Source organism: Macaca mulatta, chromosome 18 (genome assembly GCF_049350105.2).
Source record: "Macaca mulatta isolate MMU2019108-1 chromosome 18, T2T-MMU8v2.0, whole genome shotgun sequence".
NCBI classification, from domain to species: Eukaryota; Metazoa; Chordata; class Mammalia; order Primates; family Cercopithecidae; genus Macaca; species Macaca mulatta.
In genome coordinates, this window is record NC_133423.1 from 43,552,685 (window position 1) to 43,573,490 (window position 20,806).

Below are 20,806 nucleotides of genomic sequence, written 5' to 3' on the forward strand. Positions count from 1 at the left end.
GAGGCTGAAAGGCCATTCCCTGGCCAGGTTCCCCTAGTACAAACCCCAGAAGAGTGTCTCATTGTTGAAGACAGACCAGGGACCTTTTCTACCAAAAGGGAATGTCTGTGGCTTTCCCTGGTGCATTTTCCGGGGGATTGAATGCTTGTTCTAAGTTAGCTTGTGACTGACCTGCTCCCATCCTCCCCTGCACTCCCGCAGACTTGGGGCTCCTGCCTCCCGATTGATAAATGATGTACCCTTTGAACAGCTAACATTTCTGAATGAATAGCTAACATAAGGAAGTAACTACAAAAGAATCGACCCCATTTTTCTACCTGGCTCCTTAGAAGATGGCTGAGAATGCCCTCCTGGCTCAGGCTCCCATGCTGTGCACACATTTTTTCTAGAATTCTGAGGCCCTGTGGCCTGTTTGCCTTCTACTTTAGGAACATCCTAACAAGGGTGGCTGCTAAAAAAACCCCAAGAGGAATCCTCGCAGAATGTTCCATAAAACATACTGCAGTGACCACAGGGGCCCCAGGCGTGGGGCCAACAAATTGGCGGTGTTGAAACACAGTGACTCTACGGCTGGCTGCCCACTGCTGGTGACTCAAGGCTTGCCTGTTTCCGGGTCCAGGCAGGTGTTGAAGGAGCTGACAGCCCACACGGAAGCCCCTTTGCCTCTGTACAAGGCTACTGAGGCCAGATGAGGCTGCAGCCTGCTCTCTGTCCCACCGCCCCATGGCCTGCCCTTGACCCTGGCTGCAGTCCCTCTGTCCACCCCTACTGCATGGGAGAAGACAGGTGACAGCCAGGGCTCTTCCCACAACCTCTTCCTGCTGTTTGAGAAAGAACATAACCAACACTAGACAAACCAATGCATTTTAAGAAAATGCAGCCTCAGCTGGTTGATACTGATTCGTTCCTAAGGGCAGCTGGATCTCTGGGCAGGCACTGTTCCCGGGGAATCCGGGACCCACGCTCTGTCCTCCTTCTAAGCTACCTGAGACCTCTGTGGCCCTCCTGTGGCCTCCAGGAGCCCTGGTTGTCTTGGGTATAAAATGGGAATGAGTACTACACTGGCCCGTTTTGGAGGTCTGGAGGGGACCCTTGCTGTGGGTTCTAGTCCAACTCTCAGCCTGAGGTTTCTGGACTCAGGGCTGGGACCCCAGGGGGGCTGAAAATTGCACATAGGAGGGTGGCTTGGTGGCAGTCACCATCATATAGCTTAAATCTTCCCTGTGGGACAGCCCCCAGGATGCCAAGATGCTGGGAGGCGGCCGCAGGCAGGGAGGGCTGGCCTTGCACACTGGTGCCCCCTGCAGGCCTCCCTGCCCACCCAGCAGGTGCTGCGGGCAGCACACACAAGCCAAGCAGGCCCCAGACTCTGTAGATGGGGCCAGGTGGGGTGGGAAGGAGCTGGCCAGGACCGCAGGCCCGCCGGGTGGGGAGAGTTGGGGATGGGTCCTGCTCTGCACTGGTCAACCTGCTAACCAATCAGTCAGCAACAGGCATTTAGCAGGCACCCTCTGTTTGCCTAGCGCATCTGCTTTGGGATAACAAAGCCTGAAGGAATGTCTGAAATGACTTCTTCTAACCCCCACCATGTTTTATGGGCGAGGAGGCCACCACCAGGGTAGAAGGCCTGGCCTGAGGTCACCCAGCCAGAGAAAGGCAGGGCTGGGGCCCCCACCGGATCTCCTGCAGCCCAGAGCACCTCCTCCCACGCTGAGCCTTTAAGTCGTCAGCTTCTGGTTCCCTGTTTGGGATAAACATCTGCCAGATTGCAGACAGAGCAGCTCCCGTCATCTCTTCCCACCCGCAGTGGGTTCTAGGCTCTCCCCAGTCCTGGACCTCCATGCAACCTTCACAGGCTCAAGGCACTCGAGGGGCTGTGCGAGGTGGACAGAGGTGCCACAGGCTCTGCTGGAGAGGGCCTGGTGCCCGGCTAGGGAGACCTGACCCACAGACCACACCCCACCCAGTGCCCTCGTTTCCCCCATGGGGATGCTGAGGCTTAGATGGTGACATTAGTTAAGGGGCAGGCTTCAGACTTTCTGCCTCCTGCTCCACCCCTTGGGGGAGGGGAGGAAAAGGGACTTCTGCAGAGGGGAGCGAGTTGAAAGCAGCAAGGGTTGCTGTGTGGACCTGCCCCATGGCAGCCTCCTGCACAGCCCTGCTCCAGCTCCGGCAGGGCTCCTGGGGGCAGCATCAGCCCTCCCCCACGCATCAGGCACTGCACCTGGTTGGGCGGTAGGCGCCCATCTCCATACAGCTCTTGGAAGAAGCTGGTGCACAAAGAGGGGCTGGTCGGGGCACATGGGGGCATATGGAGGTGGGCATCTCTGCCCTCTCCTACGAGGCAGTAACCTCACCAGGGAGGGGTGGCGGGTGTCTCCTGGTCTCAGATGCCAGGCCCTTCGTGCCACACCACCTGCCTCAGAGAAACCCCAGCGTTCAGAGGCCCTGGAAGCTGGCCGGGGCCCCAGATTCAGCGGCCCACTCCACCTCCTGCCGAAGACGGCCCAAGGCTGGCAGGAAACTCACGACTCTTGAGGTAAAAGTTTCAGTTTTGGATGAAAATATGGTCTTGGCCTGAAATGGCAAGAAGCAGGCGCCAGCAAAATGAACGGGCCAGTGTGGTTACAGTGACCTGGGGTCATGGCCTGGCTGGGCAGCCTCAGCCCTGGGCTTGCTGACTGACACCCTCCGCCAGGCTGGCGGTGCCTCCTTCCCCAACCCTCCTCTGCAACCCCCAGTCCCCCAAAGGGTCCCGCCACCTACAGATCCTCTTGTCTTCCGTCCACCCAGATCCTGCCTCTTCCTTCATGCTTCCTCCTCCAGGAAGCCCTCCCCAACCTACTCCACTTACAGGGCTTGCCCCTTCCTCTGACATTCCTAAACTGCCCTCTGGCTGAGCTGGCCCTGCCCCCCACTTTATGTGTCACGCAGAGGCCAGTGCCTGTTTCACTGGGGTTTCATAGTGCTGAGCTCAGGGCACCCTGTGGGGCCTCCAGGCTAGTCCCAGGGCCCCTTGGAGAGCTTTCCTTGTGGCTGGATCCTGGGCTCTCTACAGTGCTGCACCCAAACCCCAAGACCTACTGTGCCAGGGGTCCCTGGACTTGTGGAAGAATCTCTGTGTGGACATCGCAGGGCGCTTTCCCTGCCTGGGACCTCCCCTAAGAACCTTGAATGAATGGATTCATCAAAGGGAAAAGGAAAAACATGCTGCTATGAAACTCACAAGTTTCTCGTGGAGGAGGAGTCTTAAGGGAACACAGACAAAAAGTCAGGCGTTTCAGTGGATTTTAGCAATGATAATGTCAGTGCAGTAGGCAGGGGGAGGAGTTGGGTATCATGACCCCATTTAACAGAAGAGTAAGTGGAGGGCTGCCATGCTATGAGATCCACCCAGAGTCAACCTGCTGCATGGCGCCACAACTAGAGCCAGAGGGAGGTGGCTGACTCTTGGGCACTTGAGTTATTTCTTATGCCACAGGTGGTAAGCCATTAAAGGAAATGTCTATGGCAGGGGAGGCTGATTCCAGGTGACTGTGCTTCTAACCCCACTTTAGAGCTATTAGTCCTCTTGCCACATTTTTTTTTATACTCAGAATAATGCAATGACGGTTGCCTAATGGGGTCCATGCTAAGTGTGGGTCCAATATGTAGTGCTCCAATACGCAGTTGCTCAAGAATGCATTTATTCCGATTATAGCTATTCACGAGCTTTAGCTGGAGTCTGGCTATCCCCAAATACCTCCGAAGCTACCCACTTCTTTGGTATGGCCTTTGCTCTGTGGAAAACTGGGGGCAGGGGCATGACATGGTGATGTGCTGGCTCCCATGCCCTCTCTACTTAATGGGTCTGGGTGTGGGTGACCTGGGTGCACACAGACCTCTCTGGAATACACTTGGTCTTAGGCTGGGCACTGTCAAGGGGGGGTTGGGGGGTGATTTTGAGCATGCCTGTCCTCATACTTCAAAGTGACCTGAAGCTTCTCTTACTCTGGGACCTGGGATCTGTCCTGGAAGGGCCAGCAAGGGGTTAAGGGAGGGTCGTTCCCTGCAGGTTCCTCCCCGTTCCCCGCAAAGGGGCCGCTGTTTTTCCCTGAAGACTCAGAGCTCTGTGCCCTGATACCGAGTGAAGGCCTTTAAACCTGAGCTCTAGGTGGGAGGCAGTGAGGGATGGGCACTCTGGGGGTGTGCAGGGACCCCTTATTCTAGGCTCTGGGTTTCAAGGGCAGAGCCATGCCGAGCCAGCACGATGCACACTCCCTGTGCTCATGGTTCTGCTTCTGGTCAAGTGTTTCTGCCTCTCCTGGACAGAGGGGCCCAGACAGGGAAGATCTAGAAGTAGGAAAATTGGCCTCTGGGCACAACATGGGTTTAAATTGCTCACATGACGCCAATTGGCCTCAGACTAACCCAGGCACCGAAGGCCGCCCCCGCAACAGTGCCTCCCTTCCGTGCACTGCGCAGTGCACCGTGTGCTCCTGACCTCTCGGTGGCTGTCTGGAGGGGAGCTGGGAAGACCTCTGTCTCCATAAGGCGGCCTGCTCTTCATCTAGAGGAGATGGAACCTGGCTACCCTGAACACTGTGGGTATAAATACTCTTAGAGTGGGGGGTTCAAGGCAAGTGTGGCATTGCTGCTGGCTGTTGAAAGAGTTGTCCTGTCATCTCGTCTTCCTGTTCCTCTCCCCCTCTGTCCTCAACTCCCTTCTGGTTCATTCTAGGCATCAGAAACACAGCCCACGCAGGTCGGTATGGGAGAAGGGCGACAAGGAAATAAGCCCCCAGCAGTGTGGGGAGGGGCACCAGGGTCAGAGGTGGGGCACGCTGTGCAGATTCCCTATCCATTCTTCCCATCAGCGGCCCGCAGGCCAATGTTAGGGGCCCAGGCTATGCACCCCTGGCTGGGGAAGCCTGCTCACCCAGGGGCTTTGGTTCGAAGATGCTCACTGACTTGTCCCAGAAGCTCTTGGAGCCCACCAAGAAGCTCTTGGAGCACTTACTGAAGGAAGGAGACCACAGCTAGGGGAGCACAGTTCCTACACTGCCCCCATGGCAGGCAACCCCAGCTCCTGGCTCTGGCCTGGTGGGGGCAGTGGTGGGAATGCCACAGTTCCATGCGCCAGGGGCCAGAGAGCATGCTCCTGAGAGTAGGACGGGGAAATGAGGCCTGCCATCACGACTCAGGTCTTTGAGGGGCAGGCTCAAGCTCCACAAGAGATCACCACAGCCACCTAGAACCCCTGGCTCTCTAATGTAAAACATCTTTAAGTCCATCATCCTATGACCTATCAACATGTCTTCCTAAAACATGGCCTCTTTCAACCTCCCCAGGCCTCATCTCTCATCTATAATTAATACGAGGGGATTGGATTGGATGACCTGTAGACCATTCCTGCAAGTCTACACTGGTCTATGATTTTTAATCGATCCTGGAACTACATCTCAAGAACCCACAATGGCTCCCTGAGTCCCACTTTATAAAGTCCAGATCCTTCTGCCTCTTAGTCAGTCCACCTTATAGACTTCCTCCAGCTCTCAGCTGAATTTCAGTAAGGCAGTGTCCTTATTGTCCCTCACTTGTGTCATTTCTTTGGCTCTTGATTCATGATATTTCCCCCATCAAAAACATCCTTCCTGGAAACAGTTTGGCAGATACTCAAAAAGTTAAAGATAAAATTTCCATAAGATCCAGTAATTCCACTTCTAGGTATATACCCCAAAGAATCAAAAGCGGGGACTCAAACAGATATTTGTGCGTGCATGCTCCTATCAGCATGAATCACAATAGCCAAAAAGTGGGAGAAAACCAAGTGCGCATTGACAGATAAATGGATAAAAAAAATGTGGTATAGACACAAAATGGAATATTAGCCAGCCATGAAAAAGAAGGGAATTCTGACACATGAATAAATCTTGAAACCACGATGTGAAGTGAAATATGCCAGACACAAAAAGAAAAATACTGTATGATATCCTGTGTGTGCTATTTGTAGAGTGGGTGAATTCATGGAGATGGAAGATGGAGGGGAGGCTGCAGGGGAGTTATTGCTGTAGGGGAGTTATGGTGGGTACAGGGCTTTTGTTTGGGGTGATGAGAGGGTTTGGTGGGGGGGTGGGGGATGGTCATGGGCATTGTCCAACATTGTGGGTGTGCGGGGTACTGCTGAACTGTGCACTTAAAACTAGTTAAGATGGTGAATTTTATGGTATATTTTACTGCAATAATAATTTGCCGAAAAGAAAAGAAAAGAAAAGAAAAGAAAAACAGTAACAAAACTGTTCTGCCCTCTTCCTCCTCTGTGGCCACTCCCTCCCGCTAGGTCTAGCTCTTTCCTTGCTATACTGCTGGGGCAGGCCTCTGAGCTCCTTACGCATTTTCAGGAAACACCTTGGGGCCGTGCACAGGCTGGTTCCAGAGGAGGACCTCAGATAACTCAACACAATTTTCTTCCTTTTGAAAGAGTGACCCTCTGCAGTCCCCTTCCTGCCCAGGGGCCACCGTTCCCCCTTGGTAGTGGCTGGGAGCCTCCCTGGGGAGCCAGGGACAGGGCGGTGAGCAGTTACATAACCCGCAGGGAGATTTTTTCCATCGGCCCAGGCGGTGCCAGCTTTCCAGCAGCAACCACGGCAGGTAGAGGCGCCCTGTCTGGGCTGGCCGTGCCCGGGCAGGGCAGAGATGCTGCGATCTGGAGCCGCTTAGCATAGCTCAGATTCCCCGCGGCGGCTGGGGGCCGGCCACTTACAGAGCTGCGGGGAAGATCTGCTGTCTCCTGCCTGCCTGGCTCCGGGGAAGGAGGAGGAGGAGGTGCTGGGGGTGAACTGCCAGCCAGCCAGGGGTGACCCTCTGGGGCCTGGGACACCCGAGCTGGCCTTCTCCGGTAACCCACTTATCTGCAGGGCTTGCTTCAGCGTGGCAGCCTCAGACAGGGCAATGCCCGGCCAAGTTCTATCAGGGGATTTAGCAGGGAAAATGAACCCGGGGTGGGGGGTGAGGGCATGCAGGGAAGAGGACACGGTCTGGCAAGAGACACGGGTGATGGTGAAATAATTCCTGACCTGGGTAAAGCTCTTCTGGCCCAGAAGCGAGAGGGAGAAAACCCCAGGCCATTCCCTTTTGTGGCTGTGGCCTGTGCTATTCCCAAGCCTGTCTACCCAGCTCCTTCCTCCCCACAGAAGGAAGCTCCTGGAGCCAGCCAGCTGACGCCTGCTGAATACCTAGTGTGTACCAATATGGTGGTGGGACACAAAGATGACCCAGACACAAGCTTTGCCCCAAGACATCCACGGACACAAGTCTCAGAAAAGAAAAGCTTAAACAGGGGAGCCCAGAAGACTCCATGAAAGGGACACACGGTAAATGTTCAAGGGTCAGAGGAAGGTGAGGTCCCTGGGCTGGGAGATCAGGGAAGGCTTCCTGGAGGAGGCAGATTTGACTAGGAGGAAGAATACACCTGTCAATCCTGGGCCCACTGCCCATGAAGACAATAGTCTAAAAGCACTCATTGCCGGACCTCGTTGTTCCACACTTAATCAGCGTAGGAGGGGGAAATGGAAATGCTGCCCAAGACTGAGGCATGGGGTGGTCTTTGGGAATTTAGGATGGGATAAAGTTAGAAGGGCCTCCCAGTTCATCCCATCAGGGCAGGGCACCCACACTGATGGAGCCATCTGACTGGTGTGGCTCAGAGCTGGGGTCTGTGCACACATTACCTCATTTAAGCTCTACCACAACCCAATCATCCCTCCCAGGACAGAAACTCGGGTGCAGAGACATGTTTTAAATGCTCAAGATCAGCATCGAGACAGCAGTCAATGCTACTGCGCAGGTCTGCTGCTCCTCAGGCCTCAGCGTTGCTGCCTCGGGGCAAGAAATCCTGTCTAGAGAAACGAGATTCAGGGGCACGACCCGCACCTGTCTGCTCCAGATGGCCCAGCTGACCTGATTCGTGAAGCTGCAGGCTGGTCTTGCTCTCCCCTCCTGAGCCACCCACACTCCTAACAACACGGCAATGGCCACTTTTCATGGGAAAGGAGTGACTTTTGTCCAAGGCTCACTCAGCCTCTGCACATCTAGAGTCTCTGACAAGGCCTGCAGTAGACTGCCCATGAGACTTGTAAAAGCCCATTTTGGGCTTTCTCAGGAGCAGGGCTCTCTGTGATTTTGAAGAATATGGCAGTGACGCAGAGGCAGGAAGCTGGGCACTTGGTTTTGCAGGAAGCTCGCTGGTCCCTGGGGGCCTGGAGCGGTAGTTGGCACAGCAATGGCACCCAAGGCCCCCCTCATGATATGATGACGGGACACCTGGCATGCTGCTGTTCTGGGCACCTTCCAGGACTGGCTGAGGATCAGTGGTCATTTTCTTTCCTCTGCTTATTTTTGGATTCAAAAATCAAAATGCTTGTTTATGATCCGGTCATTGGCTGCTCTGTCTCACTGAGCACTTCAAAGCTCCAGAGAGAACCACAGGCTTAGCACTCCTGGAAGCCACGTGTTCCTCCGCCCCACCCAAACTGAACAGTCAGGGCGATCTGGTCTAAGCACTGACTTTGAGGGTATCCCACCTGGGTCCTTGAATGCAATGCTTCAGATTTGCACAGATTGAAAGACCACAGCACAGGGCAAGTGAACAGAGACATACAGGATCCGCCACAGTGCATGGTATATAGCAGGTGCCCAATAAGCATTGAGAAGAAATAAAGATTGGAGAAAAGCAGGTCATATTTACTCATTCCAAAGCAAGTGCAGGGCAATGAGGCACACGGCTCCTACCCACTGTGGCTCTGGCAGCGGGGGCAAAGAACATGGATAGGAGTCAGGCATCGGCTCTTCCTGTTGGGGGAGCCCAGGGCTGCCACAGAATCGTGGGCAGGGGTCAAGCTCCTGTGACTGCTGGCCTCCTGTGATGCCAGGCCAACCTGCCGAGGCCTGTTGATGCCCACCTTCAGGGAAATATGTGTGGCAACTCTGCATGTCCCTTGCAGGGCACAGCCTTCAGCATGGGGACAGATGACCTGTGGGGGGCAGAGCAGGAGCTCAGATGCCAGCCATTTTTAGAAAAACAGCCCTTTTCTGGGCTTTTGCAAGCTTCTGCGCAGCCTGCCCATGGGGAAAGCGGCTTGCACTGCCTCTGGCCCTTTGCTTCAGCCTTTCTGATTTCTAGCAACTGGTGGAGGGGAGCTCGATGTGTATATGGCCAGGGCTTTTGCTCAGGCTTTGGAATGCACAGAACAATGTGCTTCTATCCCTGGGTGTGCCTGGCTTGGGCCAACATTAAAATTAGTTTACATGCCTGGAGTGCACATCGGCTCAGCAGTGGGTGTGCAGAAATAAGGGAGGGGGTCTGAGAAGAGGGAGAGGATGCAAGCAGGAGATGGGAATCAGGGCCAGCAGCCTGTGTGGTTTCATAGGGACTAGGGCGAATGGAGAGTGCAGGGGTTTCTTCAGGTACCCTTGGCCTCCAGAGGCCCAGAAAGTTCAGAGACTCAGCAACCCCTGGAAACACAGTGGGATTATTCCACAGATGGATTTTGAAATCCCAATTGATGACGTCCTGAGATGGATTCTTTTTTGTTTTTTAGAGTCTCACTCTGTTGCTCATGCTGGAGTGCAACAGCAGGGTCCTAGCTCACTGCAGCCTCGACTCCTGGGCTGAATGGATCCACCTGCCTCAGCCTCTGGAGTAGCTGGGGCTTCAGTAGCAATGCAGCCACACCTACCTAATTTTTTTTTGTTTTTTTAGAGATGGCGTCTTGTTATGTTGCCCAGGCTGGTCTCAAACTCCTGGCCTCAAGCAATCCTTCTGCCTTGGCCTTGCAAAGTGCTGGGATTACAGGCATGAGCCATTGCTCCCAACCATGATATGGATTCTTGATTTTCCCAAGCTTTTGAGCCTTACACCCTATTTAGGATGTGGTATGGGAGCCAGAAACTCCGGCCAGCCTCGTGATGTTGAGTGAAACTTGCAGCCTCACTGCGCCACTTTCCCCAGTATAAACCTGGGGAGGGATCCCTGCCCTGGAACCTACCTCCGATTCACACATAGGAAAGTGCTCAGAAGAGCTTCAAAGCCCCTCATGCCCCAGGGAGCATTGGTACCCATGACTGATGGCTCTATGCCTCCCTTCCACAGCGATTTCCTGAGTCTCTACTATGAACCATGAAGCCAGGAGCTGGGGACAGCCTATAACTTGGCCAGGATTCTGGCCCTCTAGGAGTTTACAACCTAGACTCCAGGAATCGGTATCAGTCCCCCTCCTCCCTTCCTATGTAAAAGACAAGAGTTAGGAACTTCAAACTTCTGACAAAGGGAAACGGCTTGATTTTCCAGAGACCTCGAGAGAATCATGAGAAGGAGGTTTTCCCCTTAGGAAGAGAGTTAGAGGAATCGCCCAGGTTTTCTTCCCAAGCCTGAAAACATGGGACAAGGAGAGGGGCAGGAGGATGGGAGAAACAGGGGCTGAAGTGGGGGCAACACACACATCCAGGATGAGGTGAGAGTAAGTTACATCTTCAGGCTTGTCTCACACTTGAGAGGTTCACTGATAAGGAAAGCCAAACCAGAAAATCTTGAGTGCCCCTTCTGGGCTAGAGTCATTCCCAGAGACCCCAGAGACACCACCCAATTGAGCTTCTATGTATGAAAAGCCTAAAACACAATGCCTGATGATGACCCAGGCAGAAACTCTGAAGAGTTTCTCTGCTCTTTAGCTCAAGGTCAGCTTTTTAAGGGGCTGTCTTCTAGAAGGTGCTAGAGAAGAGCAATTTATTTCGAAATCTGGTCACACACCAGATTCTGATTTTGTGTTGTCTTTTCACAACAGGCCTGCTGTGTTTACGACTTGGTTGAGATGAATTTTTTTTTTTTTTTCAAAAAAAGGTATTGCATCCTTCTGTTAGATGTGTTGTTGGCAACGGTTGCTAGGGAGAGCTGGGTTCAGTTACAGACACACTGATGCCGGCTCTAATAATACTTTGCTCTGCATAGCTCGGATGCAGACACCTCTTGGCTAAACAGAGCACACACATTTCAACAGAGGAGGGCTTGAACTTGTACTACCCAAGCCTGTCTCAGCAAAGGAGCATTCCCAGAGCCCACGTGGACGTCCCGGGGCAGTGACAGGGCAGTGCTGGGTGGAGGGGGCTCAGGCTTCCATTCTTGTCATTCCAAAGGTCCCATAAAAAGAGGCACACTCGTTCCTCACTTCTCTGAGAAACTGGAGCCCCTTCACCGCCCTGTATCACACCACAATTCCCTGATGAGGATCCAGGGAAACTTTTGGTTCCTTCTCTAACCCAGGCACCCTGGGCAGCCCACATTCTCCTGTAAGTCGGAAACAATCAATGCTCATCATCTAGTCAGTCAGTCTAGTCTGCAGTCAGGACCCTGTAAAGCCGGAGAAGTTGGGAGCCTTGGTGGGAAGGGGTGCGGGGAGACAGGCTGAACTGCGAACTCCCAGCCTCCGGTACAGCCTGGCACCGTGGGTGAGAGTGAGGCCCTTTTCCTAAAACATGTGATAGCTGTTCCAACACATATCCCAGGCCAAGGAAAAGGAAAATGGGAAAAGGAGCTGAGGACAGAGAGAAATGGAGGCAGTGGGAGAGAAGAGGTGGCTTTCATCTCATCAAGGAGGAGGCTCAGAGTGACGATGAGAAGGGCCTGAGGCTGGGGGAGTGGAAGGCATGTTCTCAGCAGCTGCGGCCTCCTGTGTAACGGGGTTCTCCCGCCAGCTCAGGCTCGGAGTTCTCCCCACGGCTCAGCAAAGAGCCCAGCACCTGGCAGGTATATCTTGACTGGTTCGCGGCAGACAGGCAGAGCCAGCTGACTCATAAGTGGCCACGATGAAACAGTCAGGTGTCTCTGGGGTGTCTCAATGGCGGTGTTCCCCCCTGGCTAAGGAATGCCCGGGTTGTGTCCTTGGAGAATCTAAATCAACTGATGAGGGGTAGGCCCCCTGCCTGCTATGTTTTAATGATTCTCATGCACAGCGAGGCTGAGAACCACTGACCTAAAGAAGAGCCAGTATCTGAAATGCAATATTCCCAGGCCAGACCTCCACTCTGACAATCACACGGGTGAGACTGTGCTTTAGTCTGCCCATCTATGAAACAAAGCCACCACCTACAAACCATCAGTCATTCAATGCCTTGTGACTTCCCACTGTGATCCCTGGATGAGAGCACTAGCATCTACCAGGAGCATGTTTGAAATGCAGAAGCTCAAGCCCATCCCAGGCCTCCTGCATCAGAACCTGCATTTAAACAAAATGCCACGTGACTCATATGCACATTCCAATTTGAGAACCCCTGACCTAATAAAGACAACATGCTTGGTACATTTAAGAAATGTCTGTTTAATAAACAGAGTTTTACTTACAAGGACACTACTAAAAAAAGGGCCACATTTCAGACAAAAAGGAATTGGCTTGGATATAAAAACTGAAGACCATTTTGGAGCTGTGGGATTGGTGACGGGGTCCTCTGAGACCCCAGGGGCTCCAGCACTGTCATGGCTCATGAGAATGGTGCTTCTGGGTTTCTTGAGATAGCAGTGCTGAGTCTGGCTGGGAAGGGTTAAAGGACCTTAGACCTTCTCCCTTCTCCCACCCTGCACTTCCCACTCCACGGGGGCTGCACCCCAGCTTGGCAAGAGCCCTTATACCTCTGCTACAGACTGTTGACCACATCTGAGGTTGCCCCTCTCCCTCCATGCTGCTGGCTCGCATCATCAAAGCCCTGGCAGCAAGAGAAGTCAGCCAGGGAGAACCAAGTGTAAAGACCGCTGCTGGGAGCTGTGCTAAGGAGGCACTTCACACCCTGGCCCCTTTGGAGCCTGCATTGCTAAGCCAGGTCCCAGAACTTGTGTGTGGAAATGGTAGCTGAACCTGATCCTATGGGGCATCTCGGAGGCTGCCAAACCGAACCAGGTGCTGGTTGGGGACCTAGAGCCAGATGGGCCTTGAGTGGATGGAGCTGAGTGCAAACCTCAGGGAGGAAGCAGTGGGGAAGGCTGTGCAGGCCGGGTCTAGAACTGCCTGCCAGGAAGGAATGCAAACATAGTTTGCCAGAAAATGAAGTCAGGTGAAAAAAGACATCCCTGGAGGTGTTAAGAGGGAAAGCTAGTTGTGCTAAGCCCAGCCCATCGCTTTCTTTTCTTGCACCTCTTGGGGTTGGGTGGTGAGGGGCCATGAATTATGCTGCCCAGAAAGGCCCGCTGCACCTCTGTCTCCTTGGCTGCAGAGAGGGGGCACAGGGCCTGAGGAGGCTCAGCCAGATGTGGTTCAGGTGTCCTCTGGGCCTTGGAGTTAGGGGGCCATTGTGGGGTCAGGGCAGCCCGGCACCAGCACAGTCTACCCGCCTTCCCATGGCAGCCGAAAGGGCATTGTCTAGCCACCCAGGAGGCCTGAGTACGCAGATCAAGCCTCTGGTTATACTCTCAAGGGGCTCCCTCCTTGGCTCACATGAAAGCTGGGACTGCAGGTGGTGAACAGTGGTGAGTGGTGGCCTACGTGGACATTTCGATTTCTAAAGACCTGACCCTCAGGTACTCTACCTAGGCAAATGGCTGGCTTCCTCTGCTGTGGGGGAGGGGAGGAGGAGCTGCTCTGAAGCCTCAGAATGTAAGCCGTGACTGCCTTGTGGCAGGGGGATTCCCTTCTTGCCCTGGACTTCAGCTGTCCCCGCAGGCCCCTAGCTCAGGAGAAGGTAGGCTTCTAGCGCCTTCCTTTTCAGACATCTATTTCTCCATGACAACCGAGGGCCCTCTAGCACCAGGCACTGTGCAGCCCCTGGGATACAGAGGTGCAGAAAGTAGAGGGGTTCCCACCTCCCAGAGCCCAAGATAGGAGGGCAGTAACAGCACACACCCCAGTTTGTCACTGTGGATTCACGTGGCCATTGGTTTAAGTTCAACCCCTTCTTCACTGCAAACCTCTTAAGGACAAAGCTGTGCCCATTCACTGACTGCTGTATGCTCAGTCCCCAGGCTGGTGCCTGGCACACAGTGAATACTAGGAGGGTGACTGAACATTGTGGCTACAGGATGAGAGGTGCTGGGACAGGAGAAGGGCTGGTGCTTCCTGGAAAGTGGGGCCTCAGCACCACCTGAAGAAGGAGTGTGAGTTGCTTCAGGAGGAGGTGCATGCTCAGAGTGGGATAGGGAAGTGAATTCTGGGCTGGGGGAGAGTCCTTCCATGCAGGGTATAGTGGGAGGTTCAGCCTGGCTGGTGAGGGGTGGGGAGCAGGATGTGGACTGCCAGTTCTCTGCCCCAGAGACAAGGTGGCACCCACAGGGCTGGGTTTCTGGGGCTGGTCCCAAAGCCTGCATCACTCATGACAGACCTACCATTGAGCCACAATATGGGGTGAGCGGGTTTGTGAGGATTTAGGGACCCAGGACAGTTTCCTGCCAGTGGCAAAGCCTTGGGAGCATGAGAAAGGGAAAGGCTCACACGGGGTCCCTCGCGCCCCTTCCTGAGGCCCCAGCTCATCTCCAGCAGCGCAAAATCAACGGTGCACTGATGAAGGCTATTGTTTGCGCTTTCCCAGAGGGAACTACAGAGGCCAAGCTCCAACTGATGACAAACGAATCAAGTCTGGAATCCTTCCTTCCCAGCTTTGAATTTTGTGTTTTTTCCCTGCCGTAGTGTTTGCCAAACTGTCTCTCAGCACACTAATCCCACAAGAAGTTCTTAGCTGGGGAATGCAGGGGACTTTGTTGAGTTAAACACAGCCAAACGGGTTCCCTTCCTGCTGGGACATCTGGAGGCTGTCCTAAGCCAGTGCACTTAGTGGTTGATTGAGAGGTGAGCGCAGGGGCCGTAGGGCCCCCTTTGTGGCTGAGTGTTCCCCACGATTGATGGTCTGCTGGACACTTGTGGGTGAGGCCACCCTTACCACGGCAGGTTGGAAGAAATGCCCGATCTGAGGTGGCCCCTGCAGCCAGTTGCCCTCCCCAAGTGCCCCATGCCCTGGGTGCCTGTCTGTCACTGGGTCAGGCTGGGTTACTTGGAGCTGGCAACCATTGTCTAGAACTCTTGCCCCATCCTGGCCCCTTTTTGAAAAACAAAACCTAAAGCCAAGACCATAGGCTGATGCTGTCTCTGACTCGCCTGTGCCGGGCGCTCTGTGGCAGACAGGCTTCTCCCTGCCCGCCACTCTCCACATGCTCCCAGGACATTCCGGCCCGCGAGGAACATGCCCCATGTGCAAATCCCTCAGGTAATACGGGAATTCGTCACCAGGGGAGTGTGGGCGATCCAGGAATGGGAACCTGATCAGGGCCTGGAGCAGGAGAGAAGCAGCCCAGGCTGGCCAGGGAGGGCTCATGTTGCAGTGAGTGCAACTCACATGCAGAGGAGAGGGTGGGTGGGGATGGAGCCCTGCCGGCTACATGCGGAGGTGGCCTTAGCGGCAACTTCCTTCCAGCTTTTAGGGAAGACGGCAGACTGCGAACCACGTGGTTAAGGTGAGGGTGGCCATGTGCCCTTGTTTACACCTGTTGTCTAGGTATAATTATGAACTGAACCCCCTTTGACTCTCACAAGTGTTGCAGTTCGGATGATCTATTGTATGGTCAACCTAGTTAAGATGGCTCTGTAGCCTGCCATTCTACTTCATTACTTGGAAACTACCATTTTATCTCACCTGGACTGGCAACTCACTTTGTATCTCAACTAGTCTCTAAAATACAAAATAGGAGGAAAGGAGAAATGGCTCTGCCCCAGCCAAGGGTCTCCAAGGACAGTCCCAGGACCTGGTATAGCCACCATCCCACGACCCTGCTATCTGCCTGATGTCACCAGTTTTGGGGCCACCAGCTTGTCTGCTACTGCCCATACAGACAAGCAGGTACTTGTGAGATGAAATGTTGCTAAGCTCCGTCCAAGCTGACAGACTGTCCCTTTTCTGCTCGTGTGTGACTTTGCTCAAACCCATCTCACTACCAGCGATGACCACCTACACACCTGCAAAGGTCTAAGGATCTGGCCCTGGGTGGAAGGAGGAGGAAAAGAGAAGTCCACAGCAAGTTCATGTCTGCTTGGATGTGGAGAGGTCAAAGCACAAAGCTAGGGTGAGACCAAGAGCCAGCCTCTCATTATGAAAATAGAAAGTGGGAAAGGCTGGTTAAACATAAAGCACCTATAAAATTATATTGGTCCATCGTAACCAGGGAGCCCACACATAAACACACACAAATCCAGCCGCTCATTCCTGGCCCCTTGACTGCCTTTGTGTTTTCTATAATTAATCGGGCAAGGGCAGAACTTGGGAAAAGTCCAACTGTGGCCAGAACTCGCAGCCTTCTCGCTAGGAATAACTCACCGAACACAGAGGGGCAGGGGGCGTGGGGCAGTGGCGGCCGGTGTCCGGTTACCTGCAGCATGTTGAGGAGCAGGCTCCGGAACTTGGTTCCCTCCACCATGAAGAGCGCCATCTTGTCGCAGAGCTTGGCGGCGGTGAAGGCGAAGCTGCGGTCGGACACGGCCTTCTGGTAGATGGTGCGCACGATCTCGCCCAGCATCTCCTCGGAGTTGGTGGAGTTCTGGGCCTCCTCCATGAAGGTGGTGAGCTTGGCGTCCACGTCGCTGCTGTTGTTTCGCATGCTGTTCAGGATCTCGATCAGCTTGTCCATCTTGTTCTGCTGGGGAGTGGTCGTCTCCACGGCCACTTCATCCTGGGGGTGTCGGAGACAAATGAATGTGCCTGAGTGAAGCCGAGGTCTCTGTGTGGGGGTGGCCCGGTGGAAAAAGGGTGGCCACCCCCAGAAAGCAGGACCAGGCCTACTTTCCTGGATCTGAGGGCTGGTCCCTCTGGGAACCTCCACCAAAGACCCCTCACGCGCCAAAAGTTCCTTGTTTCCTTTTTTCTTGGCCCCTATGACATCCAGGGCTGATACTGCTTTTGGCTTCTAGCTCCTACCCAGGATTCTCACATACATTGGCTTTTTTTTTGTTTATTTGTCCATCAAATGGCTTAATTTAGAAATGATTTAATGGAGCTTATGAAAGAGGAAATAAGATAACAAATATGAAATCGGGCCAAAGAGAAAATGAGGGTAGGAAGACTTGGTCAGGAAGGCAAGTCAGATCCAAAATGCCTGCAGTGGTGGTTAAAAGTGGCCCAGGCAGTGCCCACCTTGTCCCCCACACCCTCAGCTCCGAATGTCCAAGGATGACTTGTTCTCTGGACATAGGGCTCCCTGTGGGCACAGCCCTGGCTTTTTGTCCTGTGGAGACTGTAGACATATGCCACACACGAAGGAATCCTCCCATGTGCCACTAAAACAGTTGGTGCTTCTAGGAGGGACATTACAAGTAAAAAGCCCTACAGCCTTAGGAGGTTTCACTGCAACTAGGATCAGATCAGGGGCTTGAAGAAGAAAAAAATGTCATCTTGTTGTATTGACTCATTCTTGGTGGCCAAGAATGGGAACAACTTAACTGTGGGGAAGTGAGATCTGGCTGGAAGGGCAGGGTCAGGGTCATGAAATGAGATCCACGCTTTTTCTTCTGTCCCTGACAATAGAAGCTCTGGGCTAGAAGGCACAGACTTCTAAGCTCTGACAATAGAAGCTCTGGGCTAGAAGGCACAGACTTCTGAGCTCTGACAATAGAAGCTCTGGGCTAGAAGGCTCTAGATCCCACCCACTCTGTACCTCCAGCTGTGTTGCTTTGGGTAAGTGATTTCACTCTCTGGATCTCAGGTTCCTCACAGGTAACACGGTGAGGTTAGATGAGAAAATCTATAGCTTTCCTTGAGCCCTTCCATGGTGGGATCGAGTTCCAAGGGCATATAGTCTCTCGCTCGAGAACCGAATACTCAGGAGGCTGAGGCAGGAGAATGGCGTGAACCTGGGAGGCGGAGCTTGCAGTGAGCCGAGATTGCACCACTGCACTCCAGCCTGGGCGACAGAGCGAGACTCTGTCTCAAAAAAAAAAAAAAAAAAAAAAAAGGGCTGAATCCTGGGTGAAGGAATAGGGTGTCCTAGTTCTTCTCCTCAAACCCAACCACCTCTTCAGGGAAGGCTACTCTGAGTCCCTGGGTAAATTTAATAGGACACAACTCCCCACCTCAAGAGACATCTCACGCTTTACCTGTCTCTTGAAAGGGAGAAGGACAGTGTTGCTTTCCTTGATGAAAATGTTGAGGATGTGGCTGGTGGCCACCTAGGATTTACCCTTTTTTAGAGTGAGCAGCTAGCAGAGTGGGGAGTGACCCAGCCTGAGCCTGAGCCCATGTCTTCTTGGTCCAGGAGTTCAGGAGGCCTCGCCTGAGTGGAGTTCTTGAAACTGATCTATAGATCTACCTTCTCTGTTCCATTCCCCCATATACCCCTCTCTCCAGACCATCTGGGCCCCAGGGCAGGAACAGTGATCTGCATATAGAATAGGAACTACCCACAAGAACACATCTGTACACGTTCTCTCACTTAACCTTCACGGTCTCTCAGCAAGGTGTGTAGTATTACGCCCATTTTACAGATGAGTAACTGGGGCTCAGGGAGGTTAGGTGACTTGCCCAAGACCACCCAGCCAGTCAAAGGCAAAGTGAAGTCTGAGCCTGCTCAGCTGCGTTCTAAAGCCCGTGCTGTTTCCATTCTGCCGCCCTGCAGTTACATTTAGCAGAACTCTAGAGGACTTGGTGGGGCGGATACTGGGAGCAGCATCTTATCTTCAAGAGTAGATCCAAGAAGAGGTCCGACCTGCCTTATCCTGCCTGAGTGTGGACCTTGGGCCTGGCCTCTGGGGCAAGAGCCTGAGGAAAGACAGCAGTAGAGGAAGATGGAGGAGAAGCCTAGAACATGGAGCTCTGCAGAAGCCCCAGGAGGAAGACTCTGTAGGCGCTGCTGCTGTGTGGGATGGCTGTGGGCAAGCTGGCCTTTCTTGGGACAGGTCTTCTCCAGGGTGACCTTACCTGTGCCCTTGCTGGGCAGTGGGGTCGGGGTGGTGGTGCTAGGGTGAGCACAGTAGACTTAATGCTGCCAGTACAAATCCCTAGCCCTCTTCTGGAGGTTAGGGTCATCTACTGAAGCTGTGGGCCAGGCCAGGACCAGGGTGCAGAAAGAGGCTCCCAGGAGCAAACGTAAGGAGGCCTCACTTTCGGGCTTATGCTGGCGCAGGCGGGCACCTGCGAGATGCTGAGAATGGAGCTGCCTTACGGTCTGCACTGTAGAGCACTCCCTGGCCGCTGGATGATGAAGGCAGGAAACAGGAAGGCTGGAATCAGCCTGCTCCCACTCTGAACAACTCACCTCTGCCTGGATGGTACTCACCTGTAGAAAAGCTTCAGTCCTTCTTTCATAAGCTCCATGTTTCCCCGTTTGGGGAAAAACATGTGTCCCTTCAGCACAAACAATATCTAACCCTAGAAAATGCTCCCTGCACCTCCCCCATCACTCCCAGGCATGCATCTCTTCCCTCGACTCCCTTGGGCTGGGGGCTGGTGCCAAGTGCCTACCCTGGGCCTCTTGGAGGCTAGAGGGTGAAAAGCCCCAGTGTGCTGGAGGGGTTCATGATGGCCCTAGCTGCTGGCAGTGGTGGACCAGTGTGGTGGGTCCCTGCAGTCATAGAAGCCCCTGCTTCCCTGTACATGGCTCCCCAGACCCCCAAACCCACAAGGCTCTGCACTGTGCCCACCTACCAAAGTGCCTACCTCTTGCTGTCCTCCCTGGTGCAAGAGAACAACAAAAATTCAATTACCGGTACCTTTTCCTTTAGCCTTCGCCGCAGTCTGTCTTTGGAAGACTGGAGCAGGGTAATTTTGGGCCGCTCCCCAGTGCGCTCGGGAAGAATACTGTCTTTACGTTTTGTCTCAACCTCTGGCCCCCCTGGCTGCTGTGGGGGCAGCCGCTCAGAAGCCACCGGGGCCAGGGTGTCAGGGCTGCGGGGGGCCTCGAGGCCGCTGTGCCCGGTGTCCCCTGCAGTGTCCTCTAGTTTTGGGCTCTCGATGGTCATGGTCTCTTTGGCATTGCGGTGTGTGCCTGCCTCCCCCTTGTCGCCTGGTGGGTGCTTCATGTTGCCATGGTGCCAGCGCCGGTTCTGGCTGTAGCCGTGGTGAGTGGGTCTCCCTGAGGGGTGGGGCGCTGAGCCCCCCTGGTACGATTTCTGGTGGTCCCTGTTGTGTTTGGCACTGCCTGGCTGGTGGTCACCATGCTGTTGGGGCTTGTTCCCCCCTGGAGGTCTCTGCTGCCGCCTGTAAACGGAAGAGGAAAGACAGAGAGGGCGATCACTGGGCGGGCCAGTCAGAGTCCCTGTGCCCAGCCGCCAGAACAGGAAGTCATTGCCTTGTCCATATATTCATTCTTCCAACAAACACTTCCTGAACACCTTCTACGTGCCAGAGTCTGTGACGGCGCTTGGGGATACAGCAGAGAACAGGCGGATGGGTCCTTGCTACTGCAGAGGACCAAAGCCAATTCTTTCCTTAAAATCAGTACTTTATTCACTTATTAGAATATGTGTGAATGCATGCATGTGGAACAAAATTTTAAAAATCCAGTAGCAGATAACAGGGAACCCTCCTGCCTCTGACTCTGTCATCACTTATGGCCTTGGAAGCCGCCGTTCCACGTGTGTGAATCTTCCAGACATAGTCTATGCATGTACCAGCAAAGATGCATACACAGATCTGCTTCTCACAAGCACCTTCCTACGAATGACTATTCACCATAATGCTTTTTGAAAAGTTATATCCCTTTCAAACAACTTTTTTTTTTTTCCTGGAACATTGTCATTGTCACCCCTAAACCCACAAACTAAACATGCTATAAGAATTTTTTATGGGCTAAATTGTGTCCCCCATCACCCCC

General features: G+C 53.7%; 1 protein-coding gene across 23 annotated transcripts in view; it reads right to left on the reverse strand.

Moving 5' to 3' along the window:
• The window catches only part of CTIF (cap binding complex dependent translation initiation factor), a 336,570-nt gene that overhangs the window by 85,025 nt on the left and 230,739 nt on the right, over nt 1-20,806 (reverse strand). For 12 of the 23 annotated variants that reach the window (XM_077975487.1, XM_077975479.1, XM_077975488.1 and 9 more), the window contains 2 exons: nt 19,698-20,190; nt 16,373-16,672 (listed from right to left, as the gene is read on the reverse strand). In XM_077975487.1, coding sequence (XP_077831613.1) covers nt 16,373-16,672; nt 19,698-20,190 — 793 coding nt within the window. Of the gene's footprint in view, nt 1-16,320; nt 16,673-19,697; nt 20,191-20,806 lie in introns of all 23 variants that reach the window. The other 11 variants (XM_077975493.1, XM_077975485.1, XM_077975494.1 and 8 more) reach the window with 3 other exon arrangements.